General features: G+C 44.5%; 1 protein-coding gene across 2 annotated transcripts in view; it reads left to right on the top strand.

The window, feature by feature from the left end:
• The first annotated feature begins 469 nt into the window (after positions 1–469).
• The window catches only part of TRAM2 (translocation associated membrane protein 2), an 80,416-nt gene continuing 61,818 nt past the window's right edge, over positions 470–19,067 (top strand). For both annotated transcript variants that reach the window (XR_014022258.1, XM_081296105.1), the window contains exon 1: positions 470–731. Coding sequence is in view for 1 of the 2 variants with exons in the window: in XM_081296105.1 (XP_081152231.1) it covers positions 612–731 (120 nt within the window). In the remaining variant the exon portion in view is untranslated. The remainder of the gene's footprint in view (positions 732–19,067) is intronic.

Genomic DNA, 19,067 nt, shown 5'->3' with positions numbered 1-19,067 from the left:
GACGCTCTCAGCCCCGGCTCGCCACCCCGGGAATATCTGGCTGCGCGGCCCACTACTCCGCGCCCGAAGCTTCCCGGCCCTTCCCTTCCCTTCTCGCGGAGGAAGGAGCGGGGCGCGACCCGGGCCCACTTCCTGTCCGGGCAGGCCTGGGCGCCCGCCTCCTCCGCGGCCTGCGCCCTGCGCGCGGGAGTTGGTGAGCCCCGGCTCGGGGCATGGGACCGGGCGCGGCGTGGGCGCCGGCCGAGGGGTTTCTGAGCTGCTCTCGCAGTTCCCAGCCGCGGACACTGCGGCCGCAGCCTCCCGCGCGGCGCCGGCGGCTGCAGGGTTAAGCGCGCAGGGGGCGGGGCCGGGGCCAGGGCCGGGCGGGCCCTGCTCGCGGAGTGCGGGCCGCGGGTGGGGAGGGGGCTGCGGCCGGGGGCGGTTCCGGGCGGCGGGGGCGGGAGCGGGCAGAGGAAGGGGGCGGGGCCCAGAAGTTGTTCCGCGCAGGGCGGGCGGGCGGCTAGGCGAGCGGTCGGCGGGCCGGCGGGCGGACCGGGCCGTGGCTGGAGAAGTTTGCACTGCGGCTGGTGAGCGAGGGTGCGGGCCCCGCCGGCCGCTGCGCGCCCGCTGCCATGGCTTTCCGCAGGAGGACGAAAAGTTACCCTCTCTTCAGTCAAGAGTTCGTCATCCACAACCATGCGGACATCGGCTTCTGCTTGGTGCTCTGCGTCCTCATCGGGCTTATGTTCGAGGTGAGAGACTGAGGAGGGGGTACTGGAGGAGCAGGCAGTGCCTTCTGTCTTGCGCCACGGGAGTACTCCTGCAGGTCCCCTGGTCCTCATCTGAGCTTAAACTCGGGGCTGTCTTGCACGTTATCTGCACCCCGGCTTTGTGCCTTGGACCCCCGTTGGCCTGTACCCCAGTCAACCCAGACAGTACCTCCAGCTTCGCGCCGTGCCAGTGGTGCCATACTCTGCCGCCCCCTTGGGTACCAGCATATCCTTGCAACCCTCTATGCAGCCCTGAAGCCAAGTCTGGACTTCAACCAACCGCAGCGCTGCCACCCTGGCCCGACGCGTGGGGTTTCCTTGTTGGCATCCGGGAGTCAAGCCGGGAGACTCCCAGACCCGCAGTCATTGCACAACCCGTCTTGTCCCAAATGGGGGTCACTAGCTTTCCTGGGCTCTTACGTGGGAGGAACCCTGACCCTTTTCACCTCCCTTCTAATTTTCTGGGTGTTTTGCATCTTTACCTCTGGAACGTGCTCCAGGTGTTCACGTGTAGCCCTGGCTCTATCCCAGCAGTGACCTTCTGCTTATTATTTTTAATTATGGCATAAATGGCGAGTTTTGAGGACACTCTATGGACTGACCCTTTAGATCCATGTGTGGTGGACTCAAGAGCTTCACCCCTTTTATAGGGCCAAGGAGAGGGACAGGGATACCCTCTACTTTTAGGGGAAAGGTGATTTTCTTGTGGCTGCTGAAATTGGGGGCAGAGAATGGGAGCAGAAGATGGGATCCTATAAGGTCAGCAGTGCACTGGTGCAGGCCTCAGAACAGGGAGTTTAGTAAGCCAACAAGGGGTCAGAATCCAAGGGGGCTGATGGGAAAGACTCCTTACTCGTACAGAAAGAGAGAAATGTGATATTCAAAAGTGGGTAGAACTGGAGGAAACTGGGTATGGATTCGCTGTGGTCTATCTTGTCTCAGGCATGAGATATGTAAGTGGCACTCCCCTCACGGCTACCATGGTCGCCTCTGGTTCCTGTGAGTAGGCTCCTTGTCCTCCCTTCTGGGTAGGGTTGCTTATCTGCATTCTGGGGGATGTGTTGGAAGCTGTAACCATTTAAAAGCTGCCTTGGAGATGGAGGATTCCTAGGCTGATTCCTCCTTCTGTGTGCCTCTGTCTCTGGGTCCCCTGTCTTCTTTCTATGGATGACAAGGGTCCTATTTGGTTGGTGGGTCTGCCCTCAAACTGGGGGCATTCTGTGGTGGCCAGGTCAGGTTTGGATGTGTGCATGTGACTTTGGCTGGGCTTCAGGGTCCATAGAGCTCCTTTCCACAGCCCTCCTGTGATGTATTGAATGGTGCTGTGCCCCACTCTTTGCTGTCTCTTGTCTGACTGAAAAACTGACTGCAGCCTCAGTTTTCCCATTGTTGAAGAAGTTGGTAATACCTTGTCTTCCTCACAGGGTGGTTGTAGGTTTAACTGAGATGTTAGCAATAGAAGCCTTAATGTTTCCTACTAATGTGAGAATCAATTTCTTGCTCTTGGAGCACTTTTATTATTTATCATAATGATAACTTAATGAAATAACAGAAGATTTGTATTTGTTGATACCACTGTGTCTGTTTGCTGCCCTGCATTCCAGGAAGCCTCCTGGGAGAGGAGGACCCAGTCTTGGAGCGTCTGGCTAGAAAGACACACGTGTCATCTATAAACCTCATAGCCACACCCTCTGAAGCAGACACATCTCTTGCATAGCCAGTGGCTCTCTGCTGTGTTTCTGGATTTGTTAAGGTTTCTGGCTCTGCCTGCTTTATCTTTGTGTAAAAACAGCTATATAGTGTGTGAGCTCCAAACCTCCTCCTATCCTTGTGTCTAGTCTTGTAGAAAGTCCTGTGCACTAAACCTGCCAATCTTTGGAAGTCAAAAGGTGCTAGGAACTCTTCTTCCTGGAACTTGATAAAAGAAAAAAGTCCATGGAGAGAAACAAATAAAACTACTCTCTCCTCCTTAGGAATGGACTGGGGAGTATGGAAGGGGCCTTGTTGAAATGCCTGTAGGCCCACTCTTTCCACCATTCCCACTTCTCTTCCCATGGCCCCTTAGACTTACCAAACTTACAGGGCAGGTTTCTCCTCTCAGAAGTGCTCTGTGAGATTGTCAGTTACTGCTGATCCATGAGAAAGAGGGCTTTGCTCTGAACCTCAAGTATGAAGGACTTGCCTTCTGTGCTGGACACATAGTAGGTCCTGTCTAATCTACCAGCTAACTCTGTACAGATTTTTTTTTTTTTTTTTTTTTTTTTTTTTTGGTAGGGGGGTGGACTTGGAACTCTGCTGCCTCTACAAATGAGAACAGAAACATCTAGGGTCCAAAAGAAACCAATATAGGCATCTTCATACTTGGAGTAAAATGAGTGAGAGGGAGGGGATGAAATGGGGAGATGCCTCAAAACTTAGCACAGGACTGACTGGATATTTAAAGGTCTTCTGGGTTCTCCCCTGATGTGAGGGTATGTGATGTGAGTGTATGTGGGGATGCATATGGTGGGGAGGGAATACAGTCCAGAAGTCAACACAGTTCTTCATTGAAATGAGTACAGAGGGAGGTGCAGGGGCGTGGGGAGAAAGGGAGAGAGGCCATTAGGCTCTTGAGTTCCTGTCTTGTGCCAGGCTAAGATTCCTTCATTTCAAAGCTGGGCCAGGAAAACTCAATCATTATTCTTCCCACAGAGAGCAACTCTCCTGACCACTCTCCCTCTGGGGTCCCCTGCCCAGTCTTGGTTTATAAGATGGGCCTCATGTTGCCCACCATCCCACACCCTGGGCAGCCACAACCCTGTGTGTCCATCTCAGCTGTGCCTTGCTAGTCATCCCTGTAGTATTCATGGCCCTTCATTTCCCTCTCAAGAACCTCAGGGTTTCAGCTCCTTATATTTAGGGAGATGTTGACTCTAAATTCCTTCCCTTGGGATCACTTCCTTTGGGAACACACATGAAAGGCTGTCTGGCCTCCCCAGCACCTTTCCCCCTGCCCCACCCTTTGTGTTTAGTTTTGGGTCATCCTACTTCCAAGGCAGGGGGCAGGTTCTTTCCCCTGAATTCAGGATTTCTCCTGTCTTTAGGGCTGTTTGGAATAGAGCTGGGCTGTGCAGCCACAGCACTTGGCTAAAAAATGTCAGGAATGTGGAACTTTATTTTCCCCCTCCTTCCTTTCCAGCTTTTTCTTTCTTAACTTTGCTTTTGGGAGAGGTGGCGCCAGGGGGAGTTTTCTGCTCAACAGTTTGGTCCTTTCTTAGGTGGAGTCTGGTCCTGACAGTCCTTCAGGGTGTGGGCACCGGTTGGGTGTCTGTATGTGTCAGATTTGAAAGTAGCCTCCCTCCTCCCCTTTCCCTTTGCCGTCCAGTGTCCTGTTCTGTGCCACGTTTCCAACTGAAGCAGGCAGGGGAAGAGGGAAACTCTTTCATTAGCGAATGGAGAATGGGAAGAAGGGGAAAGAGAGGAAGCAACTTATACATTATCTTTAAAATGTCATTTCGAGACAGAAACTTTTTTTCCCCCTTCAAATTAGTCTCTGCAGCTGGAAAGAAATGTTTGTGAAATTCTGTCGTTTGTAGCTTTGGTTTCTGTTTGGTCTGTGATGACTTAAGGATTTAGGACCCAGAGGAATTTTTGAGTAGTGGCTGTTTTTTTGTTTTTTAGTTGTTTTGGAAGTAGGTGTGGCATATCTACCTTTTCTCCAGGAACTACCTTCTTCCTTGTTCCTGACTCGATGATTGACTTGTCAGGATGAAATGTTTGCAGAATATGAGTTTATCTCATGTGTTATAGCCATTAGCTGTGGCAACAGTTCACATCTTCCCGCATATCCCTGTAGGTATCATAACCTGAAATGGGCTCTTCGCCTGTCTCCTGTTAGCATTGTAAAATGATTATTCTTCTACTGCATTCATAGAAGGAAGTATGTAAATGTCACAGACATACATCTGTGGACATAAGTTGTCTTTCTTTGACTAACTTCTAATGCACTTTTGAAGGAGTTCCTTTGTCCCTTTTATAGCTCTTTGCTTCCCTGCTTTAGTCTATGATATGGTCCAGTGGTGGTGTTAGAGGAAACCATGAGGGATTACTTATTGTCTAGGGTGTCCTTGTTTGACAATTAGATTTCTATGTGTCTGGCTCAGTGATTTTAGCCATAAAGCAAAAATTTGGAGCTAGATATTCTCCTGGTCAAGCCTCCAGTTTAACTGTATTGTGTAGAATATAAGGGTACTTTGGTTATTCCTGTTTCTTCCCTTGACAAAAATGTGATATCCAGGAAGAGGCATTGACCAGTTAGTGAATGTTTGATACTAATTTCAAGATGAAGACTCATATGTGTCATTAGCACTATGCCTGGCAAATGGCCCCTTCCTCAATGGGCTCAGCAGCCACACCGATGACTGCTGTGGGCTTCATTATTTAATCTCTGAGTCTGCCTTCCACCCTCAGATGGTTATTGGGCATCCTGGCTACATTTCATTCTAGAGAAGACATGTTTTGAGATGGAGTCCTTTCTCTGAATTCCCCAGTAGCTGTCTGTTCTCCAAACGGTTCAATCACTGGCTCTACCTGAGTTCCTTTCTTCCCAAGGAATCCCCTGTGGTGTAAATGAACATCTGTTTTCTGTCTGACATCCACCTTTTTAGAACATGGGCTGTGGGTCTTGGTGCTGCTGCTGTCAGCTTTGTGGAGAAGCAAAAACCATAAGAAGACTGCTCTGCAAGCTAAATAGGTGGCACTTTTCTCTTGCTTGCCCTGTTGTCTGAAGCCTCAGTCCTGCATTTCTCAGAGGCACTGTCCAGGCTGGTCACAACAGAGCGCCTTAGTCCTGACTGTTTGTAGAATAACATGTGTTGCTATGGTGAAAGCTTCACTCTGCCAGGCATGAACTCCTTTTTGATCTGTTTCTTCATGGGCAGGGGCCCCAGAAATCACTCTGTGGCATAGCTGATGTACCTCTCATTCCCACCCTGATAAGTGACAAAGCCAGAGGTTTGATAAGCTCGGATTAGAGTTCCCAAAGGACAGAAGTGCTTTCTAATCAGCGAGAGCTCTATTAGCAGGCCTTGGTGGGAAACTGCTGATACTATCACTTAACCTTTCTATCCAGCACTGTGTATCTGGTATCCATTGGTACCTAATGGTTAAAGAAGAAGGGGGAGAAGAGAAACCAGTAAAACTACTAACGGTTCCCAAACAATCCTTTCTATTTCATGAGCAGACCTTTATCACACTGTGCTCCTTTGCCTTGATTTACCTCCACTGTCTCAAATGTCCTGCAGTGTATGGGAACCAAACCTAACTTAGTTACAGCTGCTTAATGTTATGAGTAACTATGGTTTATAGAGCTTTGCAAGGGCTTCTTCTGGGTGGTGAAAAGTCACATAACTTTCCTTGATTTTCAGCAGAGGAGAAATGGGACCAGATTATGAGTGGGGGGTTTCAAGGCCTCTGGGTCCTCTGATGATATTGTGGGAACCTAGGGTTAAGGAGGATGATCTGTGGCTTTCTACCAGAGCCCTATTGCCTCTTCATGTCTTCTCTGATTTGTCTGGAAGAATTGGCAGCATTTTACATCTGTGAAATGCTTTACTGGCCTTACCCTGTAATCGGGATGGTTTATGGAGGCTGTCATACCCATCCAGAGCCTAACTTCTAGAGGAGGAAATTTGGCCAAGGACCATCCACTCTGCATTAGAGTTGGAGCCAAAATAAGAATCCAACAATGTCTGGCTTGCATTTAGAGCACAGCCCTGATGCTCCCACAAATGGGGCGTCTTCGGAATGTAGCCACAGGCTGCTTTATTTTTTTTTGTCTGAGTGGAATCTGTTTATTACCTGGAAGTAATGTCTTTGGGTCATTGTTCCACTTTCTGCCTGGAATAATCTTTGAAATTTGCATCTCTCTGAAAGAGAACACAGAGAATGACCCAAATGTATGTGTCTATCACCTATGAACATGGAAAAATGGGCACAGGATTTGCCTCCCATTGAAGTTACTGCCTGGTGTTACCCAGCATCCATGTAGTTAGGTGGTTCTTGTTGTCACTTCTGCATTGCCCTTGTCATCAAGTTAACATTGTGGTCATACACATTTAAGATCTTAGAGGGAAACCCAAGAAGTTTTCTAATGTGTTTATGGAAAAGAAAAATAAGACCCCACCCACCCCAGAGGTTGGGAGATTTGCCCAGGACAGTAGAGTGAATTTTTAGCAAAACTGAGGCCATGTCTTCTGAACTGTCTCTGGTGTATCTTCTACATCTCCACCTACTGGGATTCTAGACTCTATCTTTAAATGCCAATCTATGGGTAGAAGTCTTGAAATTGATATATCTTCCTTAAGAGTTCTGTGTTGATTAATTTAGCACCTGAGTGTTTGTGTACTGCTGTGTGCATACGAGAGCTCTGTGATGCAAAAAATGAATAAGGTGGGGTCCCTGTCCTCAAAGAAGTTACAGTGTGGGGACTTAAAATTGATGTACTATTTGTGGATAGGAGTCATGTCCTTTTCTTCCTTCCTCCTTTCCTCCCTCACTCCCCCTCTTCCTTCTTTTCTTCTGGGGATTGAACTGGGGCCTGTACGTGCAAGGCATGAATTGTATACCTCTAGTCCCAGAAGTCAAGTCTAAAGCTTGATGTGAGTGGGTGGTGCAACATCAAACTCTTTGGTTTCAACCTCAAGCCATTGCTTTTGTTGGAAAGGGCAATTGATTAAAGTAAGACCTGACCTTTGGGTGTGGGGTTGTCAGTATTCAGAGAATAGTTGGCGGTGGCTCCTAGATAGTTTGTAGGGCACAGCTATCTGAAGGCAGTTCACTGGAGAAACTGTCACAAAAATTCCATAGATTTGGGTGTTTAAGCAACCAACACTTTATTCTTATATTTCTAAAGTCTGGGCAAGTCCAGGATCCAGGCACTGCATGTTCAGTGTCAGGGGAGGGTCTGTTTCCTAGTTCATAGATGTCTATCTCTGCAGAAAAAAGTGAGAAAGAGAATAAAAGGTAGAGGGAAAGATTAACCTCTAAGCTTTTTGATTTTTTTTTTTTTTTTTTTTTTAAATTTTTTATTTTTTAGTTCTCGGCAGACACAACATCTTTGTTGGTATGTGGTGCTGAGGATCGAACCCGGGCCGCACGCATGCCAGGCGAGCGCGCTACCGCTTGAGCCACATCCCCAGCCCGCTTTTTGATTTTTTTAATTGTTCTTTTTAGTTATAATGACAGTGGAATGTGTTTTGACATATCATACATACATGGAGTATAACTTCCCATTTTTGTAGTTGTACACGATGTGGAGAGTTACACTAGTCTTGTATTCATATAAGAACATAAGAAAGTTATTCATTCTACTGTATTTCCCATTCCCAGCTCCCCCTTCTCCCCACTCCCTCTATCCAGCCTAGTGACAACTCCCCACCCCCACCCAGTGCTGGTTTATTTTGAGTCAGCATTCGCATATCAGAGAGAACATCTGCCTTTGGTTTTTTGGAATTGGCTTATTTCACTTAGCATGATAGGCTCCATTTACAGGTAAATGTCTAGGCTGTTTTATAAGGGCACTAATCCTATTCATGAGGACTCCACCCCGTGACCTAATCATCTCTCAAAAGTCCCGTCTCCAAATGTCATCGTTTTAGGGGGTTAGTATTTCAACATGGGAATTTGCGGGGGACGTGTGTATGCCCGTCTATAATGGGCAGTGTGTATATATATGTGTGTGTACACACATGAAAGTCCTATTTCTAGTAGTGGGAGTTCTTTAGTGGTTGAAACCCTGGCTGAGGTTAGGAAAATTCATCCACGTGGCTTTTAAAGACTTTTAACATCAAACCCCCTATCCTTTGGGGTGGGTGGAAGCAAAGCTCAGGTAGGAATGTCATAATCCTTTGAGCAATCCATTGCCCTGCCTTTGAAACCGGGAGAAGACTTCTCAAGGAAGCTCCTGGATTTTGCAAGGGCGGAGTATTGTTAATTTAATCAGTTTGTTCCTTCATCTTTATTACAAAAGTGCAGATACCTCTCTTAGGGAGTGTTTAATTTTTTCTTTTCACAGAGTTTAAAAAGTTCATTGAATGACCTAACACCATTATGAAGACTTTTTTTGGCTCCTGGGAAGGATGTGTCTGTTTTTTGTTTTTGTTTTTCTTTTAGTCGTACTAGTTTTTGAACTCAGGGTGCTTTACCATTGAGCTACATCCCTAACCCTTTTTGTTTTTTTAATTTTGAGACTGGGTCTTGCTGAGTTGTTTAGTGCCTCAGGATCTCCCTAATTTGCTGAGGCTGGCCTGGAACTTGAGATCCCCCTGCTTCAGCCTCTTGAGTTGCTGGGTTTACAGGTGTGGGCCCTGAAGCCTGATTTTAAGGTATGTTTTAGGACAACAGATAGAGATGGAATTTATACAACTCTTCCCTTTATTCCCCTGGTGACGTCCACCCTCTCCCTTGAGGGATGCCCAGAACATGCTCCCATGCTTGTTAATCATCAAGTGTTGGTGGTTAGGTCTCTGATAACAGTACCAGATTCTTTGAGAAGGTAGCATCAAGAGTCATGGAGAGTGTGGCATGGGTTTAGAGGTGACATGACCAGCTCTTTCCTGAAATTTAAGAGCAGTCTGGGGGCTCCTGACCTGGAGGAGCAATCCTTGGGTAAACAGGCCTCCCCTCCAGCAATTCCTGGAGTCCTGCAGGAAATCACAGAGCCTGCTTCACAATGCTTACTTTCCGGCTGAGAGGAGGAATTCCTCGGAACTTGGAGCAGAACTTAATTTTTCAGACCCTACATTTCTGGAGTTTAAAGTATGTTTTTAGTTTTGTAGTCTTAACTTTGTACTGGATCAACTTTTGACCTCTATGGGCAAGGAATAATTTTTCATATGGATTTTTTGTGACTTGTTTGGAAGAGGAATGTTGAGGTTGAAAGGAATGAGTGGTGGTTGATTTTTGTTTTTTGTTATTTTTTTAAATAGCCTAAGGGGGGGCATGAAGGAGTACTTGTGTTCTTCTTCCAGTGTCCTTGAGGCATGAATCCTGAGGAGTGTGTGGTAAAAGGAATGAGGAGTAGGGCCTGTGCTTTTCTGGTAAATAGCTGTGTGGCACACTCGAGACCCTTAACCTTTCTGAGCTGCACTTGCTTTATTGGATCGTGGACTTCATTGGCCGAATTGTGCCTCTTTAACATGGGCATATACAAAAGGGTCAGAAAATGTGTAGAGAACTTAAGTTGGCAGTTGCTAATTAGATGCACCTTCCTCTGATGAGCTACAAATGTAGGAGAAACTAGAGTAAAGTTGTACCTCCCTTAGGTTAGAACACTCAAGTTCTCATCTTGACTTTATTTCACATTTCAGTTGAAATTGAGTTCTATCCTAAAGTTGGGTTTGGCATGTAATTATAGCTTAGCCAAACCCAGGGAGGGGAAGGAGAAAATTCATATATTAGAAAGGAATCTTTGTCCAGGATAGGAAGGGGTGGGCTTGGCTTTGTGACTGTCATAGCAGAGGCCCTAATGGCCTCTGTAAGGCTGATCAGGGAGTAGCATGACATGGTCCCTGGCTGGGCAGATTGGCTCATGCCCTCTGCTCTGCCAAGTCAGGTTTTATCACACCAGCCTCTGAATGTAGCTAAGACTTTGTGCTTGAGCAAGTATATTCATATTTGATGACAAGCTCATCACACAGACACATGTGCGCTTCTGAAGCCTTTATTTTGAGATCTGTAGAGTGAATGTAGTATCTGAACCTAACCTGTGATCTGACACCCCTTGGTCCCACAACCCCCATGGCACTCCAAATCAGGCCTTGCTCAGCAATATATAGTGCTACATCTACAGGTTCCCACTTCATCTTGCAGACGTTTTCAACTACTCTAACCTAAAATGGCTTACTCTTTTCTTCTAAATGATGGGAATGAATTAAACTTAAATTTAAAAATCAGTTTCTCTTGCATACCAGCTACATTTCAAGTGCTTTTGACAGTGCTGGTCTACACATTGCTTTATAAATTTGTGTTTTGTTTTTGTAGTAATAATGAGTAAGGGATCCTTGTGGTGTGGCTCTGTTGGGAAATCATCAGAGGCTATGGACCACAGTGGTCAAGGTCTTGCATGGTCCTAGAGCCAGACTGCTTGAGCTTGAATTCTGTTCTACATAATAGCAGTGGCATCTAGGCAAATCATTTAACTTTTCCATGCCTTAGTATCCTCATCCATAAAATGGGGATAATAATATATCAGACAGTTGTTGGGAGTACTGAAAATGCTAATAGAAACACAGCACTTTGGAGAGGGCTTGGTGCACCATAAGAACCCAGTATGTGTTATTTATATTATTATTACATGTAAAAAGTATTAGAGTAATATCTTGACCATGTTCAGTTCCTCTTTGTGGCTGCCTCATCCATTTGGAACATAATTGAGGAACAGGATTCAGGTCAGAGTAGCTGGTGTTGGTCTTGATCCTGTGCCCTAATGTCCTGGACTTCATACCCAGGCTAGTCCTTCAGGCCCTGTTCAAAATCCACCTGCTCTTGCTTTACACACAGTGTTATGGAGAATGGTTATCAAGCTTATAGAAGAAAGAATAAGAAAATAGGAAAAGTGGTATGGGTGGTATAGATAGACTGGTGGGAGAGTTGTCCATTATTAAATTCTTAGAAAAAATAAGAAATGAAAAAAATCTGAACACTTGATATTTCTTAGTATGATCAAACAGCTGCAGTGGATTTTAAAATTATTAGAATAGTAAAGTATAATACACGATCATAATTATTATCCTGTAGTTCCATGAAAAAGGAAAGGAAATCCCCAAATACAAAATCCAGAATGCTTCAAAATCTGAGCACTGATATGATGTCATAAGTGGAAAATTCCACACCATGAAAACTTGTTTTATGCACAAAATTATTTAAAATGTTTATTTATAAAATTATCTGGGGGCTAAGGCTGTATCTCAGTAGTAGAGTGCTTGCCTTGCATTTGTAAGACCACACATTCAATCTCCAGTGTTCATAACAATAATAGAATTATATTCAGGCAATGTATATAAAGTATATATGAAATATGAATTTCACATTTATCCGGGGCAGTGGTGCATGGCTGTAATCCCAGTGGCTTGGGAGGCTGAGACAGGAGGATCACAAGTTCAAAGTTAGCCTCAGCAACAGTGAGGCACTAAGCAACTCAGTGAGACCCTAACTGCAAATAAAATACAAAATAGGGCTGGGGATGTATATGTAGCTCAGTGGTTGAGTGCCCCTGATACCAAAAAAATTTTTTTTTCATGTTTATATTTGGTTCTTATCTCCAAGACATTATATATATGCAAAGATTATAAAATCTGAAAAAATCTAACACCCAGAACACATTGCAACCTGTATACTCATCTACATTTTAGAAGTATGTTTAGCCACAATAACTAATGTTAAAGTTTCAAACCTAGGCCTGTGGTAATGTTGTGCCTCACCTCGTGCCCAGGAATAGAGTTGGCCATCTGTGGACTGAGATATCTGAAACTATGGTACCCAAATAAACTTCCTCCTCTGATATTAGTCTTATCAAGTCCTTTGGTCCCAGCTACCAAAAAGCTGACTAAAACTAGTAATATAGGAAATTTGGATATCCAGAATAATTCATCCCTAGGAATTTTTGGGGAGCAACACCTTTCTAGCCCTGAAAGATATTAGGTGTCCCCCAAAACTCATGCATGAGATGAGGCAAGAGGGTTCAGAGGTGAAATGATTGGGTTATGAGAGTTTAACTGATTGGTACATTAAGCCCCTAATAAGGATTAACTGCAGTCAAGGTGTGGCTGGAAGGGGTGGGTCACTGAAGGTTTGCCTTTAGGGTATATGTTTTGTCTGTGGTGAGGGAAGTCTCTCTTTTTCTACTTCCTGGCACAATGACCCGAACTGCTTTCCTTTGCTCTTATTCCTTTCTGCCCTGAAGTTCTCCCTCACCTTGTGCCCAGGAATGGAGTTGGCCATCTGTGGACTGAGATCTCTGAAGTTATGATACCCAAATAAACTTTTCCTCCTTTGATATTAGTCTTATCAAGTCCTTTGGTCCCAGCTATGAAAAAGCTGACTAAAACAAGTAATATAGAAAATTTGGATATCCAGAATAATTCATCCCTAGGAATTTCTGGGGAGCAACACCTTTCTAGCCCTGAAATAAAAAGCATAGTTGGTCTGCTATACAGTACATTTATTACCCAAGACATCAAAAGAAGCATTTTTGGCATTCTTATCACCCAGCCTGGACATATCCCCAATTAACACTCTTCAGTGACTTTGACTTTTTTTTTTTTTTTAAACTTATTCAGCAAATATGCCTACTCTGTGTAAGGCAATAAAATCTGAAATAGAAGCTAGTTAACATATTGACACAACTTGTTCTTGTGTGGTCATTATTGGAGTTCGAAAAATAAGAATGTGAGGCCTCTTGGCCTCTCTTCCCTGAGTTTCTTGTGTCCAGAGAACTCTAGGCATGACAATTATGACCTTGCCAGATTGTCGCTGACTGATTACCACACCACTAGCCTTTAGCTGTGGGATGGCCAAGTGTAACTTGGCCAGTGTTGCTCTCAGTCCCACCTTTCTGCATTGTTGCTTCTGTGGCCTAAGGTAGGTTAGTCTGGACAGAGTTAGTTCTTGCCCTCTTGTGTAGATGTTGATTAATCACTGCTTTTGTGAGAGCCGTCATTTTAGGTGTTTGGAACACAGAAAAAAAGACTCATTGCCTAACCCAAAGGAACTCGCCTTCCTGTTTATTAAAGAAGACAGATAAGCATACAGTCACTTGAGGATTAGTATTCTAATTGAGTTGCCATATTAGTTGTCTGTGTCTAGCATGAAGTCCTATTCTACCAAACAGGATTTCCACAGGGGAAAACATCCCATGATTCTGGAGGTTGAGACAGGAGGATCATGAGTTCAAAGCCAGTTCTAAGCCAGCCTTAACAAAAGCAAGGCGCTAAGCAATTCAGTGAGACCCTGTCTCTAAATAAAATACAAAATAGGACTGGGTTATGTGGCTCAGTGCTCCTGAGTTCAATTCTAGGTACCCCCCCCCCAAAAAAAAAAAATTAACAATACTCTGTCCTTGCAAAATTCAGGAGCTTCCTTAAGAAGTCCTCTCCTTGTTTCAAAGGCAGGGCAGTGGAGGCTCAGAGGATTATGACCTTCCTATCTGAGTTGTGAGCTTTGCCTCCACCCACCTAAAGGGGCATTACGGCTCATGATGGGGGGTTGATGTTAAAAGACTTTAAAAGCCACGTGGATGAATTTTCCTAACTTCAGCCAGGGTTTCAACCTGGAGGAGGGGCTTCTAGCTGAGAATTGGAGTAGGCACATGCTAAGTAAGGCTAGGAACAGAGGAGATGTGCGAGGTCCTAGACAGAGGGAGCAGCACATCCTCATGCAGATAGAGTGATGAGGAAGTGGGAGTGGGGAGGAGCTTGGGGTAGTCTACAAACTAGTGACATAGGATGCTCTGGGGATGGGAAGGAGGGGCAATAGTGGAGGTGAGGCCAATCATGGAGTGTCTTAACAGGTCATGCTCCGGAGTTGAGACTTTATCCTGGGTGTAATGAGGAGCCTTTGAAGAGTTTTGGGGAGGATAGTGATGTGATGACATTGCTGTGGAGAGTGGTTTAGAAGGTGAGACTGGACATAGGGAGTCTGGTTGGGAGGCGTTGCAGTGGTCCATGCGAGAACCTCCACCTGGGGGCCTTTCTGTCATGACCACCAGCCAGGAAGTAAGCTCCACGGAGCAGCTGGGACCCATACACCAGAATGCTTTCTGGTACTGATTCTCAGATCTCTTTCCTGTATCTTTTATGTGACACATAAAGCAGCAAGGCCCAGGTGTGGGGGTGGGCACCAACATTGAGCCTAAGAGAGAGAAACAGTGTTTCTGTAGACCTAATTATCTCTCTGAGGCTGCGTTGATGCTGGTCTTGCCCTTGAACATGGATATCATTCTGTTGTACTGTCTTGTGTTGCCTCTGCATGACTTTTACCACTGAAGTGTTCTTCAGGTTTATTAAAAAGCTATTTGTTTACTTGTTATGTGGTTTCTGTTTTTTTAAAAAGGAGGTCTTTAGCAAGTTATAATATCTTTTTCCTCTATTCTTTATTTTTTCTTAGCTAAATAAGCTATAAAGAGAGTTGCATGTGGGTCCCATGGCCTTACCTGAGGAAGCAGGCTTTGTTTCAGTGCTCAGTGGAGGCTGAGAGAATGTCAGCTCCCCTTGTGGAGGTGTTTCTAGTTATAGAGGGGGTAAGGAGGGACAAGGTAGGTATGGCGTATATGTATCATTGATTCAAAAAAGTTATTGAGTGCTCACTAAATGCCGAGGTCTATGTGTATTTCATACCTAACAAGGGTGTCAGCAAATAATTTTGAGATTTCTTTGACAATGTGATCCACTCATCCCTAAACTTTTACCTAGACAGGTGCAGTGAGGTTTTCTCCTGGTCTGTTCTGGCACCTTGGGGGGTCTTCTTACCAAGGCTAGTTGGTGATACCTATGATTTTATTAGCCTCCCCACTCCCTAGCAAGACGGTAGTTTGCAGTTTCCAGGAATACAGATACCAAACAGAAACTCTTTATTTCCCCTCTTTCCTGGCCCATGCTTGCTTTGTCCTACGCGTCTGTTCTGGTTTTCCCTCCTGAATTACTCCCAAGTCACCTCTTGCCCTTAATGTTCTTGTCCCTAGCTCTGACATGTGACATCTCTCACTTGAATGGCTGTGGGCAGTCATGATATGGCCCTAGCCCCTCATTCCCTGTGATCCTTCCTCCATGCAGCCACCATGAACTGTTCTCAAACACAGAGCTGAGCATGGTCTCTCCTACTTTAACTCCTCCCGGGGTGCTCAGCTAAAGGCTTCAAGGCTTCCTGTGGTCTGAGCAGCTAAAGGCTTCAAGGCTTCCTTTGTCCTGGACTCCTCTGCATATCCCCAGGCCTCCCCTCTGCCTGTCTCTCCTTGCAAACCAGTCTACCTGTGCTTCCTGAATGATCCCTTGTCTTCTCTGCTTCTCTACTTTAGTTCATGCCCCCTTGCCCCCTGAATCTTCTCCTCAGTCCCTTCTCATTCTGCCAACTCCCGCTTCTCCTTTTATGTCCACCTCAGATATTGCAGGAGAACCCCTGCTCAGGATGCTTTCCTGGCCTTCCTTTCCTAGTAGAGTGAATTCCTCTTTCGAACCCCCTCTGCCTTCTTTTGTTTATTCATTCAGCCAGACTCAGAGAGTATTTGCTCTCTGCCAAATGCTGTTCTTGGGGCTAGGCATAAAAGATGAAAAGGTGAACATTCTGCCTTTTCAGAAGAGCCAAGAGTCTTCAGAGAGGTGACAGTATCATTGCTGTACTTGTGTGTTCAAGGTCCAGTTGCAGGTCAGGAAGGGAGCAAAACTCCTTGGGAGGGTTAGGGACAAATATTTTAAAAAGAAGGGTAGCTGGGCCTTGAAACCTGAGGGATGTTGACCAGGCAGACATTCTGGGGAGAGGGTGTTCTAGACAGACAGAGCATGGGGGGACTGGTGAGTGTCTCTGTGTTGCCGAAGTTTGTGTATGTGTGTGTGTGTGTGTGTGTGTTAAGACTGGCAGTAGTGGAAGATGAGTTTGGACTGACAAGCAAGGGGTACAGGCCATGGAGGCCCTTGTCCAAACGTTTGGACTTGGTGTCAGCTTAGGTAACAGGGAGCCCTGGAAGATTTCTGAGCAAGGGTGTAACATGAACAGATAATGGGCAATAGGGCTGACATGGGCTCCTTGATCTTGCTGTGACCCCTACCCCACCCTAAAGGAAGGAGTTGTTTCATATTTTTTCAGTGTCCCTAGCACCTCTGTACCTAACATGTGGCTGATGTGAATTTATCAAGGATGGTCCTGTGTACACACAGTGTGTCTTGAGTGGCCTTTCTGCTCTTGTGGTTATTTGAAGTTTTTTTATCTACACTGTCACTTCTGGGTTTTCAGGTAACCATTTAGAGATGCTTATGAGCACATTAGTAATGCTGGCTACTTTAGCATATGCATGCAGATAGAGAACCTACAATCTCAGCTTTTTAAAGCTGAGGAAAAAAATCTTTTGGGAATAGGTCCTATTTGGTGATACATCACATGACTCAGAAATCAAAAACTGATGGGAAGAAATACATTGAGAAATGTCCCTTTCCTCTCACCTGTTCACATCCACCTTCCTGTCCCCGGCCCTCAAGTAACCACTTTTAGTTTTGTGTGTCATTCCTGTTCAGTTTATTTATGCAAATACAAGCAGCTATAAATATATAAGATATATACAGTACATCAATATCTATACACATGTACATTTTTGTCTCCTTTCTTACACAAAATGAAGCATATTGACTACACTGTTTTGTACCTTACCTTTTTAGTTACTCAGATATCTAGGAGATTTCTCCATGTCCATACATTTTCCTCATTGATTTATAACATCTCATAGTCTTTCTTTTTTTTTTTTTAAAGAGAGAGTGAGAGAGGAGAGAGAGAGAGAGAGAGAGAGAGAGAGAGAGAGAGAGAGAGAGAGAGAAAATTTTTTAATATTTATTTTTTAGTTCTCGGCGGACACAACATCTTTGTTTGTATGTGGTGCTGAGGATCGAACCCGGGCCGCACGCATGCCAGGCGAGCGCGCTACCGCTTGAGCCACATCCCCAGCCCCCCTCATAATCTTTCTTAATGAAGGTTCATTTTAATTCATTTAGCGGTTCCCTTTTTATGGATACTTGGTTAGTTTACAGTCTTTTGCTCTTATAAACAATGTCACAATGAGTATCATGGTATTTATGTCACTTTGAATCCATATGAGCAGATCTTGTGTCTATTTGGGCATAGCAAAGGTGGAATGAATGGGCCAAAGCATAACTGTATTTGTTTTTTTAAAATATATTGAAAAAGTGTTCTTGTCCTTATTAAATACCATGAATTTAAATCAATGAATCCACCATTGACTCTATCATGTACCCATGAAAATACAGTGTGCTATATATTATCATCTAACACAGTGACCAATATGTAATAGAAAACAAATACCTAGATATTTTAAATTACTTTGGTATGTTTGAATAATGAATTATCTTTCAGCCACTCCATGCTGCTTTTCTTTCCTCTGGCCCTTCATGTGAGTTCTTCCCTCAGGTCAGCCTGTCCTGGTTCTGACAGTCCTTGTCTGTATGTGGTCCCATTGCTCTTTGTGCTTGTCTTAGGGGCTATGGGACCTCAGTTTCTTAGGGGTGCAGCCCTTGCTGACCATAGTGTCTCTAGCACTCAGCAGAGCACTTGGTATTTGGTGGCTCTCATGTAATATTTTTAGTAAATAAGCTGTAAAGTAGAATTGCCATTTGATAACCCCCTTTTTAAAGAATTTTTTTTTGTATTTTTAATTGAGATACCATGTATCATTAAATTCCCCATTTTAACATATACATTTCAGGGGCTTCTAGAATCTTTACTGTGTATCATAGTATTATCATTATCTAATTCATAACATTTCCATCATTCCCCAGAGAAACCTGGTAGCCTTCATTTCCTCTTGCTCCCACTCACCTCAGCCCAGAAACCATTAGTCTATTTTCTTTCTCTGGATTTGCCTATTTTGGGTATAATATGTGGCCCTTTGTGTCTGGCTTCTTTTACTTAGCATAATGTTTTTGAGATTTATCCGTGTTGTAACACGTGTCAGTACTTCATTCATTTTTATGACAGACTCGTTCCATTGTATGGAGATACCATATTTTATCCATTCATTAGCAGAGCAACATTTGAATTGTCTCTGCTTTTTGGAAATTATATAATCCTGCCCACGCTTCATGTACAGGTTTTTGTGTGGATAACATGTTTTCAGTTCTCTTGGGTATACAACTATGTGGGGAATTGCTGGGTCTTAAATAATTTTAATACAGGTAAGGAGCCAGCATTAAAATCATATTGAATAGCTTGTATTTTTCATCTAAGAATTATATCTCAAAGTCAGTTACAAATGTAGCTCATTATTCTGGCTTTATACAGTGGTGCTGGTTATGGGAGTCATATTTGATGGACTGGAGGATAATAATCCAGCTGTGACTCAGAGACAAATGTTGTTAGAGTTCATATGACAGTTTACTGGATGCTTACCACATGCACCATGCTAACTCTGTGGAGTTGCTGAAACACACAGGATACGGCCCTTGCCCTCATGCCATAATTCACTTGAAACAACTAAATATCCACCTCTATTGAACCAGTTAGGTAAACTATTAATATAACCATAGAGTGGAGCATAGTCACTGTTTAAAGAATATGATGTCAGTC

The sequence above is a fragment of the Spermophilus citellus genome, assembly GCF_964194105.1.
Source record: "Spermophilus citellus genome assembly, chromosome: 5".
Taxonomy (NCBI): Eukaryota; Metazoa; Chordata; class Mammalia; order Rodentia; family Sciuridae; genus Spermophilus; species Spermophilus citellus.
This window is presented reverse-complemented; position numbering and strand designations above follow the sequence as displayed.